Genomic DNA, 27,892 nt, shown 5'->3' with positions numbered 1-27,892 from the left:
GCAAAGGCCATGTGATTAAGATTTATTTCTAGTATAACTTGAATCTGAAGCATGAAATCATAGAGGGGAGAAGACAGTGATGACTAATGTTTTTCAATTAGATAACCTTTATTGCTGCACAAGACTTATAATATACTTATGGGGGTCATATTTTGTAAACATGTCATATAAAGTAAGATTTGATACATTCAAATCAGACCAATCATCATCGCCACTTCATAAAGAAAGGCAGCACAAGAAATTATTGATAGAAGCTGTCATCACCAAAGCAAAAGACAGTACAACCTCATAAGTCAAAAAATGAAAAGAAACAAAGAAGAAAGATGATTCACTATCCATACTTATTACGAGATAAGTTCTTTTTATTCAAGTGTTTATGGACGTGTTTAATGCGACTTTATTAAAGTGAATGAATCAAGATTAATGAACTGTCCTAACTAATTACAAGTCACCAGAAGAAAATACAACATAAACACCGGACAAATTTAAGAATTTTACCTAATTATTCTTCTATATCTTGGTTCAAACTTAAAGCACAAGTTAAAAATGTTTGTTTAAAAATTGAGATATCATTGAACGACGAGTAAGGAACGTGTAACGGGCCACCGTTCATGGCCGTCTGTCTCCCTCTACTTTGTAGTGGGTCCCCCTCTTGACTCAGATCTCCGTTCCGTTTACGTCGGTGCGAATCAGCATGATCCATTTCAGCTGTACGGCTTCAGTTATATCTTATATATGGGCTTGAGGCCCGAACTGAACATGCCAGAAGTAGAGTTTGGGTTGGGCTGAAAGTGAAATAATAACAGAACTGCAATTCGTGAGATGCCGATGATCCAGTCCAAGCCCAATACGATTTCTTTTTGTGATTTGACATAATCGTCCTTCTTGCAGTTAGCGGTTTACACTTTCAAATTTCAATGACGACGGAGAAAGAGAGCAGTTAAAAGATGGTGGTCATGGCATAACCTTGTGGAGACTTCTTCTAAATCTGTAAGTTTCTCTCTGATTCGTTATAATCACTTCTGTGCTTATATCTCATGGTGAATTTTGCTAAACCCTAAACCTTAAACATTGGGACTGTGATGATTTAAACGTAGGTTTTGTTATCATGTCTACAAGGTGTTTGTGAAAATGCCTGAACCAGTTTCCCCCGACGATATTTGGCATCCACAACTAGGATGCGACCAAGACTATAATCTAAACGCTCCATCATGGGAAATCGAGAAGTTCAATGGAAAGAACAATTTCAAGATGTGGCAAGTTGAGGTATGTGATGTCCTAGCCGTTGAGGGTTTAGTTGAAGCTCTGGATGGGAAACCCAGTTACATGAAGCAAGCCGAGTGGAAGGTGCTTGATCAGAAAGCTTGTTCGATACTTCGGTTCTATATGTCCAAAAAAAGGTCAAGCAGAAAGTCATGGCAGCGAAATCCGGGAAACAGATTTTGGAAAAGCTTGGGAAAATTTATTTGAATAACTCATTTAATGAGCGAATTCTCAAGATGCAGCTTTACAAGGATGAGAGGACTACTAGTATGCAGGAGCATGTAGATGAGTTTAACAGGAGGGTCTGGGAGCTTTCAGGGTATGATGTGGAGTTCAGCGACGAAGACAAGGTTGCAATTCTTCTGGCCTCGCTTCCTGAAAAGTATAATGATCTAGTGATGGGTATGATGTATGGGAAGGACAGTGTAGTTTTTGATGATGTCGTATCTTTGCTTCTATTTAAGGAGAGTCTGAATGCTGAAGCTAAAGCTCGAGTGACAAAAGATCAGAGTTGTGGTGGTTCGAAGAGTTCCAGGTCTTCTAGCTCGAGAAATTATCAAGGCAAAGAGTGTTTTCATGATATTGGACACATTCTGAATCACTGTCCCAAGCTGCAGCTGAAGAAGAGAAATAAGAATTTGTTCTAAAGCATGCTCAATTGTCAATCAGACTGAATGTATGTAGCTAGCTAATTTCGAATTTGATTTTCATTAGATTGTGACAATTGAACGTTTGTTCTAAAAATCAGCAGCAACCATGACAAGCAAACAAGAGCGAGCAATATCTTGTAATTGCTGAAGCAATTCTAGGATGATAAAGAGATCATAGAGCTTACTTCCGAAAGTACAATGGAAGAAGTACTTTTCGTTCTCCCTTGCAAGCGAGCTTAAATGTACTAAAAGATATAGAAAATTACTAATCACCCAAATTTTTTTTTGTTGGAGACCATAATTTTCATCAAAAATTGTGAACTACACACGGTTTTTGACGAAAATTAAACCTCACCAAATTCTTCTCATTGGTAATTAAGGCATGATTTTTTAGCAATTTTAGAACTGACGAACCTAAAAAATCTAGACTTAAAATTTTCTTTTTACGTTTTTTCGAGGTTGGAAATCTGGAAAAATTATAAGAAATAATGATTGCAAACCCTCACTTAGAAAAAATCCTAAAAATTGTGATTTATCAATGATGAGATAGTATAGTATTTTTTTTTTTTTTTTTGAGAAAGCATTAGAGTATCTAAGCCCGGCCCAATAGTGAAATATCTAAGCCTGCATGCTTGGGCCCAATTGTCTTGAATTAACCGTCACTAGGTTTCAGTTACCCATATAAAGACCGAGGTCTCTGGTCAGTCTAACGCAGTGCGGCAGGGAGAGAGAGAGAGCAATTCTAGAGCGTCGCCGCAGCACAATCTCCGAGGACCGTCGCCGACTCACATAACCTTTCCGGGGTCTTCTTCTTCAGGTATCTATGATTCTCTCCTTTTCTTTTCTCCCTTTTATATAAAAAACAGACTTTCTCTATCTCTTATTTTGCGCGTGTGTGAAAAATGAAAACATAGGAAGGAAATAGCACTTCAATTTTGTAATGTTGGTTTCGTAGTGAATTAGATCATCATTAGCACATAACCCTTGTTTGTTTGAATTTGAGGGGCTGATTCGGAAAGGGATTCAAACTACCGACGTGCATTTGCATCGATAAATGGCTAGATAACATCAAGCATGGTGTTTGTGAAAATGTATGAGTGGGTTCACCATGTTTAAATTTGACGTTTGTTTATTTGGCATTATAGGTGTTTTGTGAAAATGTCTGAGTGGCACCACCATTACTACCCGGAATACGAACCAGACCTGGACTATTACATCAATGGTCCATCCAGGGAGCCCCAGAAATTTAATGGCAAAGGTGATTTTAGGCTTTGGGAAGTAGAGGTATGTGATATCCTTGGATATGAGGGAGTCGTGGAAGCTTTGGATGGGAAGCCAGACTCTATGAAGGAAAGGGAGTGGAAGGTTTTTGATGAGAAAGCTTGCTCGATTCTGCGATTCTATTTGTCCGAAGAGGTCCAGAACAAAGTCGTGGCAGAGAAGACGTCCAAGGACATTTTGGAGAAACTTGAGAGGCTTTATTTGAAGAAGGAATCGTTCATCGAGAGGATCAGTCTCAAGATGCAGCTTTACAAGATGAGGATGGATGAGAGCACTACTAGTTTGCGGGACCATCTTGAGGAGTTTAACAGGAGGGTGACGGAGCTGTCGGAGTTTGAGGTGGAGCTGAGTGAGGAAGACAAGGTTTCGATTCTTCTGGCGTCGCTTCCTGAGAAGTATAATAATTTGGTGATGGGCATGCTGTATGCAAAGGACAGTGTAGACTGTTATGAAGTCGAAGAAATGCTCCTCTTCAATGACAATAGGAATGCAGTGGCCAGAAATCAGAATAGGAATGCTGAAGCTAAAGCTGGGGTGACAAAAGATCAGGGTTCCTGTGGTGGCTCAAAGAGTTCCTCTGGGTCTTCTAAATCAAGAAATCATAAAGTAGTAGAGTGTCACTACTGTCATGAAATCGGACATGTTCTGAATCACTGTCCCAAACTGGAGCTGAAGAAAGCGAGGAATATGAATTTCTAAAGAATGCTCACTTAGGTTGAATGCGTCTGGCAGCTAATTGCCAGTGGCATTATGAATATATTTTACGGTCCTCGGATTATTAGTGTTCCAAACATTATGATGGAAGTTTTCAGTTTTCATGATACTTCAAACTGAAGGTTGTGAGGTACATTACGAAGCCATCACTGTCTTTAAAAGAAACCAGCACTGCACTATTTCAGTCGGTTATTTATTTAGTTTGAATTTTTTTTATTTTTTGGCCAATGGTTTGAAATATTTAGTTTAGATAAATCGACACAAGCGCACCATTAGCATCAATACTGACGATTGTGGTTATGTTGATTGATCAATACTTCAAATACTTAAAAATTTCAAACTTTCCCTTGTTACAAAGGTTTCAAATTGATTTTCTGGTAGATAAGTTTCATGAATTTTAATTCCCACGGAAAAATATATTATTACAAAGTATGATTTAGTTGGAGTATCTCAAATCCATGCTGTGATTTAGTTACTTGTTTTGATGAAGGATGCTGTGTAGTTTCTCGTTTTTTGAAAAGGATAGTAAAAGAAAATTTACAAGTTTGCTGATTTTCTTCTTCATCAAGGTTCTTTACCTAAGCCTGTTATAAGTACAGACTTTGCATTGCAAGAAAGATTAGGAAACAGAGTAAGAACATATATATATATATTGCGCCACAGATATCTAGGCTTTAGGGAGAGATCAAAGTACAAGGAAGTACGTCAATCCACAATGCATGAAATCGATGAAATCGATAAATATGATGGGAAGAACAATTTGAGGACATGGCAACGTGAAGTGAGGTATATCTTAACCGAGGAGGATTTGGAATTTGTTTTGGATGGAAAACCCTCTAATATGGAGGAAGACGAGTGGTGTAAGCTTGATACTTACGCTTGTTCTATAATTCGGTGCTATTTATCGAAGGAGATCAAGTCTACTATCACAAGTGAGACAATGTCCGCGAAGGAGGTCTGGGAGAAACTTGAAAATTGTAATGTAGAAACTTCTGCAAAGCGGATCAACCTCAAGATGAAGCTTCATAGGTTCACCATGGGTGGAAATACAACAATGGAGGACCATATTAAGGAGTTCAACAAGATGCTGAAGGAACTGTCTGACTTGAAGGTGAGGATCACGGAGGAAGACAAGGTTGCAGTTCTTCTTGCCTCACTACCTGAGAATTTTGATCCTTCTTTGGAGTCCATGCTAGATGAGGATGATAATATATGTTTGGATGTGGCCATATCCATACTTCTGAGTTCTCATTGATGAAAATAAGAGAAAAATACGGATGGTAATCATAAAGCTAGATAAGCCAGATTAGAATTTGTTTACTAGGGTAAACTTTATTATTTTGTCTCATCAAGTATAGAGATGTAGTTGTATTCCATAATCTCTCTATTCACTGAATGATAATACTCTGTTCTGATATATGTAAAGAACAGAAGAAGAAGAATATGGGAATCGATCTGAATGTATTCAATAATCTGTTTACAATACAAATCCTAACTAGCTTTTATACGAGAGCTGTACATCTATCTAAAGTAAGAACTAAAAGCTTGATTTACATAATGGAATTGAAGACAATATACTGATTAAAATAAATGGATAGAAGTCAATGATCAATTCTCTTCAATTTATGATCAGACATTGCAAATCAGAATAATTGATACGCTGACTTTCATAGAGCATTAGAGTGAATATGAAACAATGAACCCGGACTGTTCTTTGTTATCAAATGTTTTTATTAACTCGATGTTACAGGTGCGGTAAATCGAAATATCAAGAAATAAATCATAGCTAGCTAGCACACAATCCTGGATTATTTTAAACTAGACTGTGGTCAATATATTGGCAAGTGGAAATGGAGTACTAACTAGATTCTTGGTGGTATGTTGTAAAGCAAACCAGTACTGCCAAAAAGTAGAACATTTCCTGCTTGAGAAATTCTGAAAGGAACGATTCATGATGTGGAATAGAATCAAGTAGGAATATCAGAGATTTCAGAGTACGTGTGCGTTTCTAAATTACCTCATGCATTATAATACGCCATAACCAGAAAATTAGCTTCCTATATTCGCAGATTAGAAAAGCTTCCTAGATTAATTCATCATGAGTGAGTGGTTGCCGGTTTCTGTTTCCCAATTCGATGAATTCGTTTTGATGGATCCGTAATATAAACAGAAAAAAACAAATGCTATCTAGCTAAGCTATAGCTAAGCAAAGATAAGACTCTTTTTGTCTATATGGAGGTCATACCATTCCTTTACCATACAGGATTTGAAAAATTCGATTCTTTAACTTGGGTGCCCCTCGCTCCATAGTGGAAAACAGAATTAGCTTCTTCTAGACTGTTCCAAGCTACCTATTTTATATAAACACACTTTATACTCGGTATAAATTCCTCATTCCCTTGACATCGTTCTTTTCATTGCAGCTAGCATTTAGTTTCATTCATCCACAGCCTCACTTAGCTCTCCATCTCTTTCAGTGATCACTATTCCGAAATGGTAACTAACTATATGTCTTCTGCAATGCATTCATTACTTATTGAAATTCTTGTTCACTTGTAAGTAACTAATAATTAGAGTACTACTTGGACATTAAATTTGCCGCAGAGTACTTTTGAGGAACCGGAGAAGAAAGTGGTATCAGTTGGACCATGGGGAGGCCAAACTGGGCTCATGTGGGATGACGGAGTTTACTCAACGGTAAGGCAATTAGTGATAGCTCATGGCTCTGGGATTGACTCCATCCAGATTGAGTATGATAGCAAAGGGTGCTCATTTTGGTCAGACAAGCATGGTGGAAATGGAGGCTGGAAAACAGACAAGGTTAGCCGTCATTTTAGTCACATGCACATTAACAATACTATACAAACTAGCTAGCTAATTGTATATTACTACTGCAGGTGAAGCTTGATTATCCAGAGGAATTTTTGACTTCAATTCATGGGTATTATGGCAAGATAAGTGAATGGGGGACAGTCTCAGTCCGATCGCTTACTTTCAAGAGCAACAAAAGATCTTATGGACCTTTTGGAATTGAACAAGGAAACTATTTTTCACTTCCAGTGACAACTGGTAACAAAATTGTTGGGTTTCATGGGAGGTCTGGCTGGTATCTTGATGCAATAGGAGCCTACCTCAAGCCGATTCAGAATGATCAAAACCACTACAACGTAGTTATGGCTCACACACAGTACAGTTATATGACTGGTGGCGCTGACATCCCTGCTGGCTACTCACTACTCCAAAACTGTGATGTGTTTCTCGCTATAAGACCCAAGGATGACCCCATTACTACAAACCCTGCAGCTTCAGTGCCCAACAAGCTCTTTAGGCAGTTTTCTAATTCTGGAGACTCAAGTGATGATGGAATCAAACACAAGGTAATTAAAGACTGAGATCAATTTTTTTTTCCTTCAATTTTAACTATATAACATGAAGTTTCTAATTTCAGACTCCAAGTATTGAGAGACTTCCTTCAAAAGTTGAAGGTGTGGTAACATATGGTCCTTGGGGAGGAAGTGGTGGTTCTGTGTTTGATGATGGAGTTTATTCAGGTATTCGACAAATCAAATTGTCCAGGAACATCGGAGTTGTATATATAAAGGTTCAGTATGATTCTGATGGTGAAGCTGTATGGGGAGCCAAACATGGAGGAGCTGGAGGATATAAAAGTGACAGGGTCAGTTAGTTTTTATACTAGTATCTCAATTTCAAGTATGACTTGCATAGTTATTTATGCTGTTTTTACATATTACAATTCTCTTGCAGATAATCTTTGATTATCCGAACGAAATATTGACTCACATCACAGGAACATATGGTCCAGCAATGGGGATGGGGCCTAATGTGATCAAGTCAATGAGCTTCCACACGACAAAGAAGAAGCATGGGCCATATGGAGAAGAACAAGGAACCCAATTCAGCACTAAGCTCAGAGAAGGAAAAATTGTTGGAATTCATGGGAGGACAGGTTTGTTCTTAGATGCTATTGGAGTACATGCCATAGAAGGAAAGGTCAAGGTAGAGACCAAGACTAGTACTGAGACATCACCGCCTTTGGCCCTCACAAATTCGCCTCATAATGCCATCACCGCTATGGTCCCATTGGAACCTGCAGGTGCTGTAGTCCCAAAGGAATCTGCTGGTGCTATAGTCCCAAAGGAACCTGCAGGTGCCATAACTGAGATTGATCATCCTCACTGGTCTAGCAAACTACTACGCACAAACAAAGGACCAGTTGAAGAGGTAAGCACATCCAACCGAAAACTAATTGACAGCGGAGTAAGGTTAACTGCTTGTTATGTAAGTAATTATGTTTTTTTCTGGCAGATTGCTTGTGGGGTGGTAAAAGAACCGGCCCCATGTGGACCGGGGCCTTGGGGCGGAGATGGAGGAAGAGCATGGGATGATGGAGTGTTCACCGGGATTAGGCAGATACATTTGACAAGATCAGCAGAAGGAATCTGCTCAATGCAGATCGAGTATGATCGAAGTGGTCAGTTCATTTGGTCTGTTAAGCATGGAGGCAATGGAGGAACTGCTCCACATCGAGTACGTAATCCGTATTCCTCAATCCACCTAATCTTCATTGTTCAATAAAGCATTGATTGAAGTGTAATTGGGATTGATTAATGTTTTGCAGATAAAATTGGACTATCCACATGAAGTGCTGTCTTGTATATCCGGCTATTATGGTTGCATTAGTAAAAATGAGCGACCTCAGATAATAAAGTCACTGACTTTCTATACCAGTAGAGGCAAGTATGGTCCATTTGGAGAAGAAGTTGGAACCTTCTTCACTTCGACCACCACCGAAGGCAAGGTGGTTGGCTTCCATGGCAGGAGTAGCTTGTATTTGGATGCCATCGGAGTTCATATGCAACATTGGCTAGGAAGCACTCAGAAAACCTCCAGGATTTCTCTCTTCAAGAAATTCTAGTCATGTCAGCAATTCAACATGTGTAATAAAGTCTTCACAAAGCACTCGAGTCATCCTAACATTAATTTGCTTTGGATCTTAAGAAGTTGTACCACTTTTATAGTTCGTTTCCAGAATAATACCATTGCATTTGATAACATTTGAGTCTATAAAGCAAAATATAATTCCGTTGCCGGGACTTGAACCCGGGTCTTTCGGGTGAGAGCCGTATATCCTGACCAACTAGACTACAACGGAATTGCTAATATGACATGCAGGAGTACAGTATTCAAATACATCGTTTCTAAATCATGATTATTGTCCACATAAATTTTGGTAGATGAAATTTGTGGCTGCAGATTTAGGACAAGTTTTGGAATTCAAGAACAGGACCCCTTTTGATACGGGAAGCGTGTACACGATAGTAAGAGACTCCGTCAAGCGTCGCAAGTCATATGAGATGAGCTAGAATCCACTACCAATTACGGGTACAGCCTTAAGAAACATAGAGAAACTTTTATTGATAACTTGAATGAAAATTACAATCAAAGAGGTGCCTTATATAGGGCACATAACATAAACCTAATTAAACCTGATTACATAAAAATCGAAAATAGAATCCTACATACTAAAGAATATTACGCTTGGAATCTCAATCAAGATTTTGCTCGAGAATCCCGATATATCCAAAATAGTAATTTATGAGTAATTCCATCATTAAGAAGCATATTTGAATACCAATTTCCAATATTCAAATTATTCTTCTTAATGTGAAGACGCTTCTTTCTTTTTGAGATTTTTTGTTGAAATTTGCTAAAATCTCATCCTACATCAGTCTCTTCCACTTGAAAAGAACTCGACCTCAAGTTCCTCTTGTATGCAGCTTGATCATTAGTAGGAATAAAACATGATAAGCCATCAACTTCAATATTGTGAGCCCCGGAAAAATGTGTTGAGCTTAACGAAGATCGTGCGATAAATTATTCAATGATCTCGATAATCATCCAAGTGCTTGAGAATATTTTCGACAATTTTCATAAGGTGAAATCCTCGATTTAGGAGTTGGATAATAAAGTATACGTCACGACGAGTTCGTGGGAATTTTCAGAGAATTTTCCAGATACCCGAGCTAATTTTTAAGCATTTCGGAAGTTTTGGGATTAAGGAAATTGCTTAAAGAAAATAAATTAATTTGGAGCGATCAGGGCCATTCAAATCCCCACCGCTTAATCTCAGCCCTCGGATTAAACTGAGTTTTGGGTATAAATATTCCTCCGCACAGTTCAACGATCAAGATCGTTCCAGAAGCATCGAGCTCTCTCGACCCGAGAGAGAGAGAGAACCGGCGACCCGTATGGAAGACTCGGGAAGTGTGTACACGATAGTAAGAGGCTCCGTCAAGCGTCGAAAGCCATATGAGATGAGCTAAAATCCACTAGCAATTACGGGCACAGCCGTAAGAAACATAGAGGAACTTCTCTAATACTTGGTTTTTATATTGATAACTTGAATGAAAATTACAATCTAAGAGGTGCCTTATATAGGGCACATAGCATAAACCTAATTAAACCTAAGGAAACCTAATTAAACCTGATTAAATAAAAATCGGAAATAGAATCCTAGATACTAAAGAATGTTACGCTTGGATACTAAAGAATGTTACGCTTGGAATCTCAATCAAGATTTTGCTCGAGAATCCCGATATATCCAGAAGAGTAATTTATGATTAATTCCATCATTAAGAAGCATATTTGAATACCAATTTCCAATATTCAAATTATTCTTCTTAATGTGAAGACGCTTCTTTCTTTTCGAGATTTTTTTGTTGAAATTGGCTAAAATCTCACCTTTGGTTTATTATCTAAATAGAAAGTATTTGGTGTGACTGCTTTTGTGATGTGTGCATGGCTTGAAAACCTGGTTTTGACCAGCTAGGGTTACGATGGATCACCACCATGCAAGTTCTTCAAAAACTAGGAGAAAATTTTGTGTTGGCTTTAACCAGGACCGAGGGACATGATACCTACCTGTAAAATGAAACCAAATTTTGTTTGATGAGAAGAATTCATGTTTGTTTAAAGAGAGTTCATGCAGTAGTTTTAGGTATTACCGTCGATCGTTGAGATCGAGTTGGTTGACCACAGCCGGTGTAACTGCACATACTACAGTCGCCATCCATCCAGTATCTTCTAAATCTAATACTCTGCCCGTTGATCCACACTTGACCCTTGTCCGCATGTCCAAAGCCAATGGGGGGTTCATTTCCCAGAGCCAGAGGTGCGTCTAAATAGGCCAGGCCAGAACGTACATACAAAGCTACTTTAACATGATTATGTCCACGTGGATGAATACGATTGGCATCTCTAGCTCTTCCACAATCCACTGTCCAGCGAGTTCCACAGGGATCACACACACACTGTGAGGAGCTAGCTCCTCAATCTTTGCTTTGCTGCGCTCTCTCCGGTCATGAACTGAAAGATCAAATCTTTTATTTACAGCTCCATCTTCCAAAAATGGAGAATTTCACTCTCCCATGCCAATCAAACCCTCTCATTCCCATAATACCCTCCAAACCAGGCAACCCATCAAGACCCGCCGTCACTTTCTCCAGGAAAACCCGCCCAAATCCACCCGTAGACAATTTGAACCTCCTCTGCAGGAACGGCCAGTTCACCGAGGCCATCGCCGTTCTCAACTCCCTTGCCCAAAGTGGGTCCAAGGTACCGCCCACTACTTACATGAACTTACTTCAGTGCTGCATTGACACCAATTCTATTCAACTGGGCCGGAAACTCCATCAGAATATTGATGTGGTTGATAAGGTGAACCCCTTTGTGGAGACAAAGCTGGTGAGCATGTACGCGAAATGTGGCTTCTTGGAAGATGCACGCAAGGTGTTCGACGGAATGCGTGAGAGGAATTTGTACTCTTGGTCGGCCATGATCGGTGCGTGTCTCAGAGACCGGAGGTGGAATGAGGTGGTGGAGCTTTTTGTGTTGATGGTGAGAGACGGAGTTTTGCCGGACTACTTTCTGTTTCCGAAGGTGTTGCAGGCCTGTGGGAACTGTTGTGATTTCGAGGCCTCCAAAATGATACATTCCATGCTGGTGAGGTGCAATTTGAGCGGGACTATACATATAAACAATTCGGTATTGGCGGTTTACGCCAAGTGTGGGAAGTTGAAGTGGGCGAGGAAGTTTTTTGAGAAAATGGAGGTGAGGGATGGGGTGAGTTGGAACACTATTATATCTGGTTATTGCCAGAATGGTGAGAATGAAGAAGCTCGGAGGCTGATTGATGCAATGATCAAACAGGGGATTGAACCGGGGTTGGTCACTTGGAATATATTGATTTCTAGTTTTAATAAGTCGGGGCAGTGTGATGTTGCGATGGAACTGATGAAGAAGATGGAGAACTGTGGGATCACTCCTGATGTGTATACTTGGACTTCTATGATTTCGGGGTTTGCTCAGAACAACAGGACGAATCAGGCATTGGATTTGTGGAAGAAGATGCTTTTGTCAGGGCTACAAGTACAACCAAATGGCATTACTATTGCTAGTGCAATCTCAGCTTGCACATCTTTGAAATCACTGACCAAAGGTTTGGAAATTTATGCTTTTGCTGTGAAGATGGGACTCATTGATGATGTACTCATTGGAAATTCGCTCATTGACATGTTTTCAAAGTGTGGGGACCTGGAAGCTGCTGAGCAAGTCTTTACTATGATCTCAGATAAAGACGTCTACACTTGGAACTCCATGATAGGAGGATATTGCCAAGCTAGGTACTGTGGTAAGGCCTATGAACTGTTCATGAAGATGCAGGAATCAGATGTACATCCTAATGCCATCACGTATAATGTGATGATCACAGGGTACATTCAGAATGGAGATGCTGATCAAGCAATGGATCTCTTCCAAATGATGGAACGAGATGGGAAAGTTAAGCGGAATACAGCATCGTGGAACTCTCTTATTGCTGGTTTTGCTCAACTTGGGGAAATAAATGAGGCACTTAGGATATTCAGGAAGATGCAGGCCTTCAGTGTTAGCCCCAATTCAGTTACTTTGTTGAGTATCCTGCCCGCTTGTGGGAGTTTAGTTGCCATGAAAAAGGTGAAAGAGATCCATGGTAGTGTATTTCGAAGAAATTTGGAGTCTGAAGTCCCTGTTGCAAATTCTCTGATAGACACATATGCAAAATCAGGAAACATAGAGTATTCAAGAACCATATTTGATAGACTGTCATCGAAAGATATTATTACCTGGAACTCGGCAATTTCTGGTTATGTTTTACATGGTCATCCAGATATTGCACTTGATCTTTTTGACCAGATGAAGAAGTTGGGGCTAAAACCAAATAGAGGTACCTTTGCTAGTATTCTATATGCCTACAGTCTTGCTGGGCTGGTAAACGAGGGGACAGAAGCTCTTTCTAGCATCAGTGAAGACTATCAAATAATACCGGGTCCAGAACATTATTCAGCTATTGTAGACCTATATGGACGTTCGGGTAGGCTTCAAGCAGCAACGGGGTTTATTGAAGATATGCCGATAGAACCAGACTCCTCTGTTTGGGCTGCCTTACTTACAGCATGCAGGATTCATGGGAACCTTGGCTTGGCAATTCATGCAGGGGAGCGCTTAATTGACTTGGAACCAGCGAATGTTCTGATTCAACAGTTTTTATTACAGGCATATGCTTTATCCGGGAAGCCGGATGATACCTCAAAGTTGAGAAGGTTTGGAAAAGAGAATGCAACAATAAAAAGATCTCTTGGTCAGTGCTGGATGGAAGTCAACAACACAGTGCATACGTTTGTTGCAGGTGATAGGTCGAAATTATGCTCAAAGTATGTAAACTCGTGGTTACAAGACATAGCAGAAAAGGCAAAAGGACCTGGTTTTCGTTGTGGGCTTGGTGTTGAGGATGAAGAGGAGGGAATCAGCATGGTCCACAGTGAAAAACTTGCACTTGCTTTTGCTCTCATTGGCTCTCCATCTCTACCCAAAAGTATCAGGATAGTAAAAGATCTGAGAATGTGTGGAGATTGCCACAGGACAGCTAAATATATATCAATCGCTTTTGGATGTGATATATATTTAAGTGATTCAAAGTCCTTACACTATTTTAGCAATGGGCGTTGTTCTTGTGGCGATTATTGGTAGGGGAAAAATAGAATGTGGAAGTTGTAAAGTTTCGTATCACTTGAAATGGAGTTTTGTTGAAGTGATCTTACCATGTTCTAAAGGTGAGTTTACCTTATGTGATTTTTTTTCTTTTTTCAGCCCCACTTAACCTTGTCTCTGTAATGTACCCGATTGATTATATATGAAAACATCGATGTTAACTTATTTTCTGTGTATTTGCGTACCACTACTAGTGAAAATGGGGTCACGCAAAACAGAGATTGTAATATATGCACTTGGACATGGTACTGACAAGGAGACTTGTGTCTAACCCTTCCTGTTTGCTGCATTTTGTTGACAGGTACAATGCAATTTCTTCCTGCCACTTTTTTATTGTATCAATTCTAATATTACCGGCTATTCCAATGTTCGATCTATTACTAGGAAGTATTTCATAGAAAAAATTGGTTTTCTCCCAGAAGTCTATAGTTTTTTCAGGGGCCTATACAGATTTGATACCCATGCACAAAATCTTTTATCTCCTAGAAGTCCAGTTTAGTAGTTCGGCAAAGTAACTGACTATATCAGTCACGCGGCTTTGATTGTTCTAGTGGATGTTCAGTCCTTAGAAGCCAATGGAGAATTGGAGATAGAGGGTGTAGTTTGAAAATTTATTTCTTAGATGGAAAAGCCAAGCAAAATAAAAAGCTACTAAACAAAAATTCTATGAAAGATTGTTCCACTTATACTGTATTACACTAATTTATTTTCATGACTGCATTCAAGTTGGCCTGATAATTCTTTTTTGGAAAATTTTGTTTATGCCATCTTGGTGAAAATGTGTGAACTCCCATTGATATTGATTATTCTTACAGAACAAGTTGATCCTTTTGGTTTTTAATATTCACTTTAGTTCTAGATTTTATTTTATTTATGTGATTCCTATATGTGCAGGTAAACTGCACATGAAAAGCATATGTGTGTTTGTGTTTATATTAATTATAATAAATGGATGCCGGATGCGGATGCGATAACATTTTATGAAATTGGATATATGCAAGACCTGGGCACAATGAGGCATATGGAATTTCTTTTGCAGAATATGCATTTGGAGAATCTCTATAAATTAGACTAGATTCTCTCCTTTTGGGTCAATATTGGAGCTTCGAATCATGTTCGTGAATGCTATGAAGTCTATATGAGGCCATGACTGTCATGAAAACCAGCACTGCGTTATATGAAAGCAAGCTGGTACTACCAGAAAGAATAACATTCCTGCTTAAGCAATGATCAAGGTATTGACCGAGTACGTGTCTAAATGTCTATGAAGTAGAATCAAGTAGGAAGACTTGCAGTTTTTCACATTACCTAATTGTGCGTGTCCCCATCATCATCACTGTGATATACCATAACCAGACGCTCCGAATATTCGAAGATCAGAATAAAAGATTGATTAATTGTGTCATTTCTGTGTCCCAATTTGATGAATCTGTTTCCATGGGAACTAATGCTGAATAAATTAAGATAATGAAGATATAGAGCACTTCGTTGAAGTTAGCTAAAGATAAAAACTCTTTTTCGTAAGGAGGTCATGCCCTGGATGCACCATAGTGACCATACAGAATTTGATAAATAATTTGATTCCTTTACGTTCAACACTTTTGCTCCATAGTGGAAAACAGTATTAGCTTCTTCTGCACAGTTCCAAGCAACCTTAATTTGTTATGAACACCCATTCTGCTCTTACATATTCCTTATCCTACTTGTCATGAACACCCTCGCTGGTATCTTGATGCAATAGGACCTTACCTCAAGCCGATTCAGAATTATCAAAATCACTACAACGTAGCTATGGCTCACACACAGTACAGTTATATGACTGGTGGCGCTGACATCCCTGCTGGCTACTCACTACTCCAAAACTGTGATGTGTTTCTCGCTATAAGACCCAAGGATGACCCCATTACTACAAACCCTGCAGCTTCAGTGCCCAACAAGCTCTTAAGGCGGTTTTCTAATTCTGAGAATCAAAGGATGATGGAATCGCATATGCTATAAGACCCAAGGAGGAGTTAGCCGCTACTACTAAACCTGCTACAGCACCCAACAAGCTCTCAGGAGAAGTAAGTGATGGTAGAAGCAAACAAAAGTGTCATCTCTGCTAATTTGTGGATTCATGTTACGATTTGATTAATTTGGTTTTGGATGCCCAAAAATTTCCATATTAACTGTTGACATCGATCAGCATGTTTAATTCTTCAGATACCGAGTGGTGTGAGACCTGTGAGAAATTGCTCAAAATGAGAAAAGTGGTTCTTTTTCTTTTTTAAAAAACAAGTTTATACTGTCACACCCCAACTCAGATTTTTATTTTTTATTATCAAATGCATGACTTGTATAGAAAAGAAGCATAATAAAAGAAGATGTCGCAGTCTATTTGGATCAGATTTGAAGTACAAAAGAAATAACAAAGTTGCCTATGCAGCAGAAATGCTAATGCATAGAGATAACTTTGTGGTGGCATAAATCCTTCGTACGTACGAACTCCAAGAAGAGCAAGGCTTGTTTCATTTGAAACCTGGGAATGTCTAGTTTTGAGATACTGGTATCTTCAAGCAAGATTGAACATAGAAAACTATTAAAAGAAACAGAAAGAACTAGACAGTTTGCTGTTTTCAGAAAATCACGCAGCAGACCTGCAACTTTAAAAAATCATAACTAATTCTAGAAAAATCGTTTTTAGGATATTCCAATTCTGAAATGATCTTCAAGATGTCTACTGCAACTTTTATGAAGACACCAACTTCAAATACCCAAGCCAATTGTACAGTTTTCAGTTAAAAAAAAAACTGAGTTAAAAACTCAGAAACACAATTACAGATTTGCAGACATCTGTTCTACCTTGAGTCTAACCAACGAATCCTATATAGAAGAGCTGGAAAATAATAGATACAAATCAAAGAACTCATAATCAATTGAAAGACATAACCAATTACTTTAACATAGCAAGGATTTTGAAAAAAAAAATGAAATTTATATTGCAGCAAACATAAGTTACATGTAGATTGCAATACGATACTCTCTTAATACTTCATTGTTCTCACAAAACTAAAACAAAAGGTTCAAACTATTATTTCAAAAGCAAAATTACATACTAGCAGCCTTTGATCTTATTCTAGAAAACTTAACAAGACAAGCCACACACTTTCTTCACATTATTCCCAAAGCTCTTCTAAAAGGAAAATTAAACTTCATGTTCAGTACGTGCAATGTTTAGTAGAGGTGAGCATCAATAGCTCAGTAGGAGACTAAGCCTCTTTAAACAACACGGACCAGCAATAATAATGCATGTATGCAATGCTGCATTGCTGCTTTCACCTATATACCTGTTAACTTACATGCTAAAACACAAAAAGCCTACATATCTCATACCATGTAATTTACCTTTTTGAGGTGACTCTAGATGAAATAGCATATGAATTAACCTTATAACCCAAGCCATGATTCCCTTTTAGTTGGTCATCTTGCTTGACCTCGATCACCAAAATCGTACATCCCTATTAGCCCACTTGAAATTTAGTCCCTACAAATTAAGCTCAACTACACAAAAGGATGCTCCCGGCCATAGATTTCATTCTCATTCTGTTCTATTAAAATAATCTCTCCTTTTGTTATGAGAATTCATGAACATGCTAATCAACTAATTCATGAATAACAGATAACACCCAATAACTCATTCATCAGTCAAGTTTCACAAAGAAAATCACATAGGGTACGGCTATTGTCACCCTACCATAATCTGAAATCACCCTACAAATATTTGAATTATTGAAAGACAATATTATCCAAGTGCAAAATGACTAATAAGCACACTAAATTTCTAAAATTTAAATCTGTTGCAGAAAATTCAATACATAACCAATTAATTAAAGGACAAATGATCATTTACCCAATTTTGGGATTAATTAACCCCATTTACCCAAATACTCTAAGAGATTGCCCACTTACACAACAGTTTTTATTTTTAAACCCCACTTACCCAAAACTCTAAGAGTTGGACCTGTTTTCTTCATATTTTTGGACTGTTTTGCCCTTTTTTAATTGTCAAAGCTGAAAATTGAAACAGAAAGAGACTTAGAGAGAGAAACTCCCCGATTATAGAGAGAGAAGCTCTGCCATTTTAGAGAGAGAGAAGAGCTGTGCAATTTCTGGAGTGAGAGGAGCTCTGCAAATTCGAGAGAGAGAGAGAGAGAGGAGCTCTGCGATTTCGAGAAGAGAGAGAAACTGTGTGATTTCCGAAGAGAGGAGCTCTGCGATTTCTAGAGAGAGAAGCTCTGCGATTTCTAGATAGAGAGAGGAGTTGTGCTGTGATTATCACCATAGACCGAGATCGAGCTCTTGTTTGTGTTCCTCCTTCATCGCGGTTTGATTCTTTTCTTCATCAATCTCTAAATTTTTTATTTTAGCTGGGTTTAATTTGTTTGATTTGAATTTCTAGGTCTTTTTGTGTACATTGTGTTAGTTTTGAATTGCTTTGTTAACTTCGAACTGATTTTGGTGAATTTGAGCTTCGTGTTAAGTTTGAACTGGTTTTTTGACTTTGATCTTCGTTTCGTTTCGTATTTGTTGATTCTGTTTGTTCTGAAACAGTTAGATTTCATATTTTCTAGTTCTAACGAAATATTAGTTGTGTTCAGAGCAATTTTTTACTGTTTCTGAAGTGTTTTTTTGTAGTTTTGGCCATATTATTGGGAGGCAATAATCTGCCTATTGGGGGGCAATAATGTTTTTTAATTGTTATAAAGTCTCTATAATTGTTGTTTACTGATCTTTTACTTTTTGTTCAGAGCAATTTGTTACATTTTCTGAAATGTTTTGGTAGTTCTGACTACATTATTGGGGGTCAATAATGTGTCTTAATTGTTATGAAGTCTCTATAATTGTGTTCAGTGATATTTTCCTTTGTGTTTAAAGACTGCTTCTAATGTGTTTTGGTAGTTCTGACTATATTATTGGGGGCCAATAATCTGTTTATTGCGGGGCAATAATATATTTGTTTTGTTATTTTTTGCAGGAATATGAGTGATCCTTTGGTTGTTAGGTGCATTTATTCTTGCAAAGAGGCCACCCGGGAGGCCTAGAGTGAAGCGGTTCAAGTCAAGTGGAGAGTGTGAAAAAAAAAACCAATTCGTTGTGGCAAAATAGACGCTCATAACCTGATTATTTGGGGACTTAAATTCACCAAGTATTGAATTTGCATACCTGTACTTTTGTAAACTAATTTAAAACCAAACTGAGTTACTTCTGACCATCTATAAAAAAATTATTGGGGGGCAATAAACTTTTTATGACCCCCCAATAAACATAATTATTTTGGTTAATGAATCTAGCAGCAATTTGTTGAAAGGACCTGTAATAAATGAACCACAGTTAAGACATTATTGGGGGGGGGGCAATAATCTGTCTATTGCCTCCCAATAGACCACCCCAAAAATCACCAATTTCTATCATTGACAGATTATTGTACTTTAATAAACTCAAAACAATATAAGACTTATCAAAACTCTAATTTCAGTGATTAATTAACCACAGTTAAGAAATTATTGGGGGGCAATAATCTGTCTATTGCCCCCCAATAGACCACCCCAAAAGTCACCAGTTTCTATCATTGATAGATTAGTGTGCTTTAATAAACAGCGCAGTGATTATTGCCCCCCAATAGACATATTATTGGGGGGCAATAATCTTTTTTCTTTATTGGAGAGACAGATGACCGGAACTGTGAAATTGCAGGTGCGAAATCGCCGGACCTTGAAGCTCCAGAATCGATTGGGTTTGGAACAGAGAGATTGATGATGGAGTCGGACTCCACGACGGATCGAAGGAACTAAATTGCAGGTGCAGACACCGGCGATTGCTCTCGGATCGACTGGAACTGTGAAATTGCAGGTGCGAAATCGCCGAACCTTGAAGCTCCAGAATCGATTGGGTTTGGAACAGAGAGGTTGATTATGGAGTCGGACTCCGCGACGGATCGAAGGAACTTGAGGAGCGAGCGGAGGTCGCAGACTCAGAGGAACGAGAACTCGGCGCAGACCAGATCGCCGACGGCGGTGGCCGGTGAGTCTGATTGGGTGTGATTCACTCGGTCCATTGAGAGAGAGTGTCTGGGATGAGAGAGAAGCTGAGGGGAGTCGAGAGAGAGAGAGAGAGAGAGAGAGTATGAGGGCAATACTGTCAATAGATGTTAGATTTGGTAAATGGGGTTAAAAAACTCTTAGTAGAGCAAGTGGACAATTTTTAGACTAAAATTAGGTAACTGGTCACGGCCCCTACAATAGGGAAAATGTCCATTTACCCAAGTTTGAGCAACACTAACCCCACTTACCCAAACATCTTATGAGATTGCCCACTTACCCAATAATTTACATATTTTTTGCCCTAATACCCAATTAAGTAATTTTTTATTGTTTTCTATTTATTTTTAGGACACTTTTAACCTGTCCCTCTTTGTCACTTAGAGAGAGAGTCGTCGAAAACTTCGCCGGGCTCCGGTAGCAGGATTCCGGCAACCGGTCACGGGAATCCGGTGGCAGGACCGGTGACCGGAATTTGGCCCCCAATAATCTTATTATTGCCTCCTAATAATATTATTATTACCCCCCAATAATCTTTTTGCTGGCCCCCAATAATCTTATTATTGCCTTCCAATAATGGTTTTATTTCCCACTAATGATCTTATTATTGCCCAACCAAATCATAATAAACAAAACAATCACTACTAGCAACATTCCATATTGAAATCGGCCAATTTTTCAGAGAAACAAACCACCGCAACAACATGGACGACGTTGGAGGAGCTCCTCCTTGCCTGCACCGTCCGCCGCTACGACACTCAGAGCTGGGACTCCGTTGCCGCCCGATTCCTCAAGCGCAGTTCCAACCTCCACCGCCTCACTCCTCAGATATGCAAACGCAAGTTCCACGACCTCCGACGCCGCTTCAACCACCTCAAAGACGCCGTTTGCAACGAGGACGACGCCGACTACGCATTCTCCCCTATTCCATGGCTCGATCGTTCGCGACTGTTCAAATCGGAGAGAGAGAAAAGCCCCAGTGATTCTCGCAGAGAGAGAGAGAGAGAGGTCACGGTGATTCCAATCGGTAGTGGACTCTGCAGCTGTTTAGATCTGAGAGAGAAGTCGCCGGTGATTCGCACTTCGCATAGAGAGAGAGGGAAGTAGTCACAGTGATTAGAGAGAGCAACTTCTTAAGCCACTGAGCGGCCGCCGATGAGCGACGCAATTCGACCGACCCAGATTTTCAATTTTCTCCTTCCATGACGAAGCCTAAGATGATGGCAGCCCAGGGCTCGACAATGGAAAAGCCGGTGGTGATGGCCGCGAAGCCACCGAGGAGTTGCAGTGGCCGGAGTGAGTTGACTCGGACAGATCGATGATGGAGGACACAGATTTGTGTCTGTGAGAGAGAGAGAGAGAGAGATGCTTTGTAATTTTTTTTTAATTATTTGAATGTTAAAATTGTCTTTTAGTCTTTAAACTGGGTAAGTGGGCACACTGATCTCTTAATGGAGTAAATGGGTTCATGTTAGCCCAAATTTGGATTGGCTGCTAGGGTTCACTCTCTTTGGGCTTGGGCCTTGATCTGTTTTTCAGATTTGGGTTTGGGCCTTTGTTGGTGGATTAGGGCAATATTACTTGTCAAGTTTGTCTTAACAGACTTGATTTTGGATCTGTATTTGGGACCCGAGACAGCTGCTCATATTGATCTGGTATATATTGGTTCTGGTTCTTAGGAGTTTGTTTGCTAATTTTCGAGTTTCTGACACCCTCGATTACTTTCGAACTCTTGGTGAGTGAATCACCTCTCCTAGGTGATCGTCTCATCGGTTACAGTTACGGTTACTATTATATTTACACTGCTCTCGTGACATATGCAGTGCAGCGATGTCGTCCGACATCAAGTCACATGGTTACTTTTCATTTTAGATGCATCTGTGCATCTTGCTATCTTTTATTGTTTTCCTGCTTTATAGATGCGTTTGTGCATCTTGTATGCTTTATTATTTTTTCTTTCGATGCTTTTGCATCGCTCCATGTACTTCTCAGTTTCATCTAATATAGTTTGTCGTCTTTCCCTTAAAAAAAATGAAGTAAATTAGAGAATTAAAAGCTTCAATTATTACATTTACATGATAAAATTAAAAAGATCCTCAAGTATCAGATTCGAGGAAGTAGTCTTTAATACCTCCTTATAGATGGAGATGGAAATAACGTATCTTTGTTTAGTTTTATCCATATCAATCAAATCTGTGAGTGTTGTATGGAATAACATCTTATGAAAATGCAAACATATTCGAGACCACAACTAGAGGCATGCAGGGCCGGCCCTGAGTCTTTCAAGACAGCGGGCGAGAATTATCTTTAGGCCTATTTTTTTATCAACAAACTCGAATAAGTCTTGTAAAAAAATGTTGTTTCTAAGTTTGTCAAGAGTGTAACAAGATTCTATGAAAATGTATTGAGGTTGACATAGCTACACTTAAATAAAATGTAATTTCTTTCTTAGAAAAGAACAAAATATATTTCAATTGAAGTATCAGACTCTACTGCAAATTTCTGTAACAAAAATAAACTTTTACTGCAAAATTGAGCAAAATTATAGTATTAAGGTTAACAAAACTCATTAACAAAAAAAGTACAATCTCTTTCTCATTCTGTACTGGAGTCTAGAAAAGTAGAAGACATAAACTTTAATTTCTGGAGATTGCAACAAAAATGACAAAAAAAAAAAGGCCAACTGATTGTATGTCTTCTTGTTTTATGGAAAAAAGCTAGAAAGATTTTACAACGAAAGAGAAGATCCGACTATGCGAGATCCCAACTTTAATTATAATTAAATTCTTTGACTTTTTCATTTTCTGTGATAAGTTTTTTCTGTTTTATCTTTCCAAAGATGGCCTCATAGCACACATATATATACTAATATACATTGGGCTTTACAATTGGTGCCCCATTTACTCTGGTGCCCTGGGCTGTCGCCAAGCCTGCCTAGCAGTAGGGCCGGCCCTGGAGGCATGTAACTTCTTCCGCAGAATAAAATTAGTTAGTTTCGCATGCCGAGGATATCTAGGTTCTGTATTTTTGAGTCAATATTGGAGATTAGAATCAGGTTTTGATATATGCATGTATATGTATCATCCACTACCACCCCATGTTTTGTATGATAACATCCGGTAATATAACCCCTCCTATGGCGAGTATATTTATGGCACGTTTACTTACTTGGAATGGAAAATAATCATGAATCGGAGACCATTGGAATGGGAGAAGAAAGGAATCGGTATTGATTCCGGAGGAGTTGATTCATAAACTCATCTCCCCCCTTCGTAATCAAATTCCTGAGTATTCAGGAATCGATTCCTTATAAGGAGATGGGACCTACACTCATTCTGATTCCTTTATGTGTTAGTAAACGCAGAAATACTTTTACCCAGAATCATTCTGATTCCTTTATGTGTTAGTAAACGTAGGAATAGTTTTACTTCGTAATCATTCCCTCCAATTCCAAATAAGTAAACGTGCCCTTAGTTTGCAATAAAGGTGTACAAACCTTCCAGCTCCAACCGTCTTTGGTTGCTCTGCTTGATAATATGGATGTACAGGCTGACGAGCTGTTATCAAATTGTTTCAGGCGAGAATTCAGAGATGATCGATGATAAAGAAGTAAGTGATGTAAGAACCGAACACCAGGCGAGAAATGTCGTTTTATATGTTTTTGTGTGTGTCCTTTTATATTTAAGCTTTGGGAAAAATTCACCAACGGTGTCTGGACACTTAGGGGACTTTCAGAATGATACCTGAACTTACAAAGTTATCAATGTGATACCTAGACTCATTTTTTCGTATCAACATCGTACCTATGACCAATTTCCGTAACGGCTCCGTGACGGAAATTGGCCGTAGGTATCACATTGATACGAAAAAATGAGTCCAGGTATCACATTGATAACTTTGTAAGTTCAGGTATCATTCTGAAAGTCCCTAAGTGTCCAGACACCGCTGGTGAACTTTTCCCAATTTTACACGTGCGATGCACGTGAGTCACTTAATGAAGATAAAAGGACCGATTTACCCTCAAATTCTTTCTTTTCTTTTCTTTTCTTTTCTTTTTTTATTCTTCTTTCTTTCTTTCCTTCTTCTTCTTCTTTTTTGGTTTCTTCTTCCCCTGATTTGAATCATCAAGATTCAAATCATCTTGCTCGTCTGATTCCCACCGCCGATCGCCGATCAAACACCGCCGTTGCGTCTCAATCCACCTTCATGCACCACAGATGTTTCTTGTTCCCCCAACTTCAAATCCTATATCAAATTGAAATTGTGCATTGAGGCTTCACCGCTCACTCCGAGTTCATCCCCGTCGCCACCGCCAATGACTTGACCACCACCACTCTTGTTCTCTCCTCCGACCCCCTTTTATACACCATTGATCAGAAACTCAGACCCCGCCAGCCCTCCACTCTCAAATCACAGCTCCAATCCCACCCCTTCATCCTCTCCTTCGTTCCCGACATGCAACACCACCTCCACACCATCCTCACCTGCAATTTCATCGGTTTAGCCGACAACTTCGGCCTCTAGCCCAACTTCGATCAGAGGCAATTTTAGGCAGACAAAGATTAACAACTTCGGCCTCCACACCATCCTCACCTGCAAAAAATTCAAGTTGTTCTTATTCACCAGCTTCGCCACTCCGCTGCTACCCACCATTGTGCCTCGCCGATTAGTAGACAAAGAACTCGGAGCCTCCACTATCGAGAAATTGAGGCTCACGTTCTGCGTGTCCTGCGCGGCGGATATCGGCATCGTCGGAGAAAATGTTGTATGAACATAAATTTAGTTTGGGTTCCACGGCGGCAGCTAGTCGAGCTCGTTGATTTCGGCCTTGGCTTTCTTGATTAGCCAATCGACGCCCTTGCTAGGCTGGTCGTATCCAAGCCAGCCCTGCATGTCGTAGAATTGAATGGCGGTGTGGGCGACGAGCCTGATGCTGCGGTCCCTAGGGCCTTTGGTGGTGCAAACCTTGTTGTGGCGGTCCTTCCGGCCGGTGGTCCTTAGAATGTGGCTTTGAGCCTCCACGATTTCGCTAGCGGTGGAGGAAGAAGCAGTCCTTATCCCCAAACCCAATCGAGAAGCAGCGGAGGACGACGTTGTTGTGCGGTGGTGGAGGTTGTTGTGGTCAAGTCATTGGCGACGGCGGCGGGGATAAACTCGGAGTGAGCGGTGAAGCCTCAATGCACAATTTCAATTTGCTATAGGATTTGAAGTTGGGGGAACCAGAAATATCTGTGGTGCATGAAGGTGGATTCAGACGCAGCGGCGGTGTTTGATCGGCGATCGGCGATGGGAATCGGACGAGCAAGATGATTTGAATCTTGATGATTCAAATAAGGGGAAGAAGAAACCAGAAAAGAAGAAGAAGAAAGAAAGAAAGAAAGAAGAAAGAAAGAAAGAAAGAAAGAAGAAGAAAGAAAAAAAGAAAAGAAAAGAAAAGAAAGAATTTGAGGGTAAATTGGTCCTTTTGTCTTCATTAAGTGACTCACGTGCATCGCACGTGCAAAATTGGGAAAAATTCACCAACGGTGTCTGGACACTTAGGGGACTTTCAGAATGATACCTGAACTTACAAAGTTATCAATGTGATACCTGGACTCATTTTTTCGTATCAATGTGATACCTACGGCCAATTTCCGTCACGGAGCCGTTACGGAAATTGGTCATAGGTACGACGTTGATACGAAAAAATGAGTCCAGGTATCACATTGATAACTTTGTAAGTTCAGGTATCATTCTGAAAGTCCCCTAAGTGTCCAGACACCGTTGGTGAATTTTTCCCTTAAGCTTTATGCCTGCGTCTCTAATTTGCAGTACAATTATGTATGCAGTCCTCCTCCCTCAAAAAAAGTTCATGGCAGTCTGAGCTGCCCGCTTATTCAAGGAAAATGTTTATTTGCAATCGATCTACTGTTCAACCGATCATGAGCAAACCTTGTTTATTTTGGCCACGGACCACTAGTCCAGTCTGCACTAGTCCTCCAGTTCAGATGGTAAGATCGATCGATAATTTGTTTCATATACAATCTTCTTTTCTTTTTCCTGTCGTTGACGGATGATTCTTCAGTATGGAGTTACGTGGTTTCTACAATAATGTTGCAGATGGCTGGATCTACAAGTAAAGTAGCTTTTGCTGCAGATAGCACGGTTATATATATATTGAACGTGAAAGTTTCAGTGAAAGAACCCGAAAATTGAAACTTGGGGGCCAGAATCAGTACGGGTATGATCATTTGCGTTTAGGTAATTTATATGAGTGTCGTGATAATGCCAGGCCTTAGCGCAGATCATAGTATGCTGTACCTGTCCACAGTGAGCCAAAAACGAATTCATGCACTCCGTTATGAGTTGGCTAGGTTGATCGTACTCGATCACTTAACATATCTTTGAAAACAATATTTCTGCTTTTGTCAAGTCGTGTTTAGAATTTTCCATGTAAGTCTCGTTTACAACTTGTTGGAGACTAATATTTGGTGCCAAAGTATTGGAAGAAGATAAATATATAAGTGAATAATAAGCACGCACTACTAGAAAAACAGGTACTTTCACACGGATGGATTCTGTGTGAATACATTGAAATACACACGGAAATCTGTGTGTATAGGCAGGTTCACACAGTACAGTCACGGATTCACAATTTGTATGTGTTGCGAGCGTTGCTAAATCATTTTCACACGGAAAGCTTGTCCGTGTGAGCTATATTAGGTGGGTCCCCTATGAATCTCAATTATATTAACTTCCAAATTTCCAAATTATCATTAATATTTATATTTCAGAATAAATGTATTACAATTATTCATATTTAGATACTTATTTTAAATTCCTCCGTTTATTCTCAATTATAGTCATAGTTGTTCTTTTTGTTCTTCATGGTGATTCTGCAGATCTTGAATTTCATGTTCGACTTCATGGTCATTCTCCATATCTTGAAGGAATAATCTTGAGATCCAACCTGTGTTATGTAGAGATTGAGTCTTTGTTTGCATCTAATGAATTTCTGCAAGACAATCCCAGTAAGATTAGCAAATCGATCTAAGAACGCGTTCAACAGCCACAAAGAGGCATTTATTTACTTGTAGATCTAAGACCACAAAACTCAACCACAACCCAAAAATAATATCTTCAACAGAAGTCAAACAAATCAAGTATTACAAAAAACCCAACCAACCAATTCAGAGAGAAACACGTACCAGATGCAAAGGGGATTTGACATGCCTGACCAGAGCCGAATTGATAACCCAAATCTCACAATCTCCCAAAAAAGACTGTTTCTTCGTTTGCCCATAAGGGGTATCAGAGAATAAGATAGAAAACAAATACTTCCAGAGATCCACTTAAGATCAATGCAAATTGATGTGTTCAACATCCACAAAGATGCCCTTACCTGCAGATCTAAGATCCATGCAAGTAATACAAACTGAAATCAGTTGCATCTGAAAATCAAATTAACCAAAACATTTGGAAGTTCCAGAAAATGGGAGACTCATAATCAATTGAAAAGTTTTCACTTCACGAGTACCTTGAGTTTTTGATGGAAATCTGGAGTTGATGAGACGCTGATCTGGAAATCTGGAGGTCGTCCATCCCCGATTGGCCATTATTCTGCAGATAATGTCCTTGGGCTTTTCCGGGCTCCGAACCCGACGCAGCTGCCTGGGTCTTGGGGTTTGCGGGTCGGGTGGGGATTCAGTTGGGGTATCGGTGGAGCAGAAGAGTTGGAGGAGGGTGAGGGATTGGGTGTTTGGTGGATGAAGAAAGGGAATCCTCGACATCACCGTGGTCATTGTGCAGAGAGATGAAGAT

At 39.4% G+C, this 27,892-nt stretch overlaps 3 protein-coding genes, 1 long non-coding RNA gene and 1 other non-coding gene across 9 annotated transcripts; 3 read left to right on the top strand and 2 right to left on the bottom strand.

Annotated features, from left to right (window-relative positions):
* The first annotated feature begins 824 nt into the window (after window positions 1-824).
* On the top strand, window positions 825-2,173 carry LOC133740059 (uncharacterized). Of its 2 annotated transcripts, none has more exons than XM_062167908.1 (2): window positions 825-990; window positions 1,120-2,173. In XM_062167908.1, exon 2 carries the CDS (start codon window positions 1,416-1,418, stop codon window positions 1,908-1,910), a length of 495 nt encoding a protein of 164 aa, XP_062023892.1. In that variant the 5' UTR covers window positions 825-990; window positions 1,120-1,415; the 3' UTR covers window positions 1,911-2,173. The 2 variants fall into 2 exon arrangements, with proteins under 2 accessions (XP_062023892.1, XP_062023891.1); XM_062167907.1 differs by having other exon boundaries at window positions 828-990; window positions 1,098-2,173.
* A 4,076-nt stretch (window positions 2,174-6,249) lies between these two features.
* On the top strand, window positions 6,250-8,981 carry LOC133740354 (jacalin-related lectin 3). Its single transcript, XM_062168303.1, has 7 exons — window positions 6,250-6,404; window positions 6,513-6,728; window positions 6,806-7,285; window positions 7,357-7,584; window positions 7,674-8,150; window positions 8,235-8,456; window positions 8,548-8,981. The coding sequence occupies exons 1-7, from the start codon at window positions 6,402-6,404 to the stop codon at window positions 8,842-8,844; spliced, it is 1,923 nt and encodes a 640-aa protein (XP_062024287.1). The 5' UTR covers window positions 6,250-6,401; the 3' UTR covers window positions 8,845-8,981.
* Window positions 8,982-9,008: 27 nt separating this feature from the next.
* On the bottom strand, window positions 9,009-9,081 carry TRNAE-CUC (transfer RNA glutamic acid (anticodon CUC)). The gene has a single exon. It is a non-coding gene; the product is annotated as a tRNA-Glu (tRNA).
* A 1,876-nt stretch (window positions 9,082-10,957) lies between these two features.
* LOC133738889 (pentatricopeptide repeat-containing protein At1g19720) lies at window positions 10,958-16,238 on the top strand. Of its 4 annotated transcripts, XR_009860359.1 has the most exons (4): window positions 10,958-14,077; window positions 14,210-14,316; window positions 15,055-15,250; window positions 15,757-16,238. XR_009860359.1 is itself a non-coding variant. In XM_062166558.1 (1 exon), exon 1 carries the CDS (start codon window positions 11,337-11,339, stop codon window positions 13,992-13,994), a length of 2,658 nt encoding a protein of 885 aa, XP_062022542.1. In that variant the 5' UTR covers window positions 10,958-11,336; the 3' UTR covers window positions 13,995-14,180. The 4 variants fall into 4 exon arrangements, 1 of the variants encoding a protein (XP_062022542.1); XR_009860358.1 differs by lacking the exon at window positions 15,757-16,238 and having other exon boundaries at window positions 14,910-15,468; XR_009860357.1 differs by lacking the exon at window positions 15,757-16,238 and having other exon boundaries at window positions 15,055-15,463.
* A 10,481-nt stretch (window positions 16,239-26,719) lies between these two features.
* Window positions 26,720-27,892, bottom strand: LOC133735707 (uncharacterized). Its single transcript, XR_009859232.1, has 3 exons — window positions 27,609-27,892; window positions 27,280-27,481; window positions 26,720-27,086 (listed from the first exon to the last, which is right to left on the bottom strand). It is a non-coding gene; the product is annotated as an uncharacterized LOC133735707 (long non-coding RNA).

The sequence above is a fragment of the Rosa rugosa genome, chromosome 3, assembly GCF_958449725.1.
Source record: "Rosa rugosa chromosome 3, drRosRugo1.1, whole genome shotgun sequence".
Lineage (NCBI taxonomy): Eukaryota > Viridiplantae > Streptophyta > Magnoliopsida > Rosales > Rosaceae > Rosa > Rosa rugosa.
Note: the sequence above shows the minus strand (reverse complement) of the source record. Positions and strands in the feature narration are given on the sequence as shown.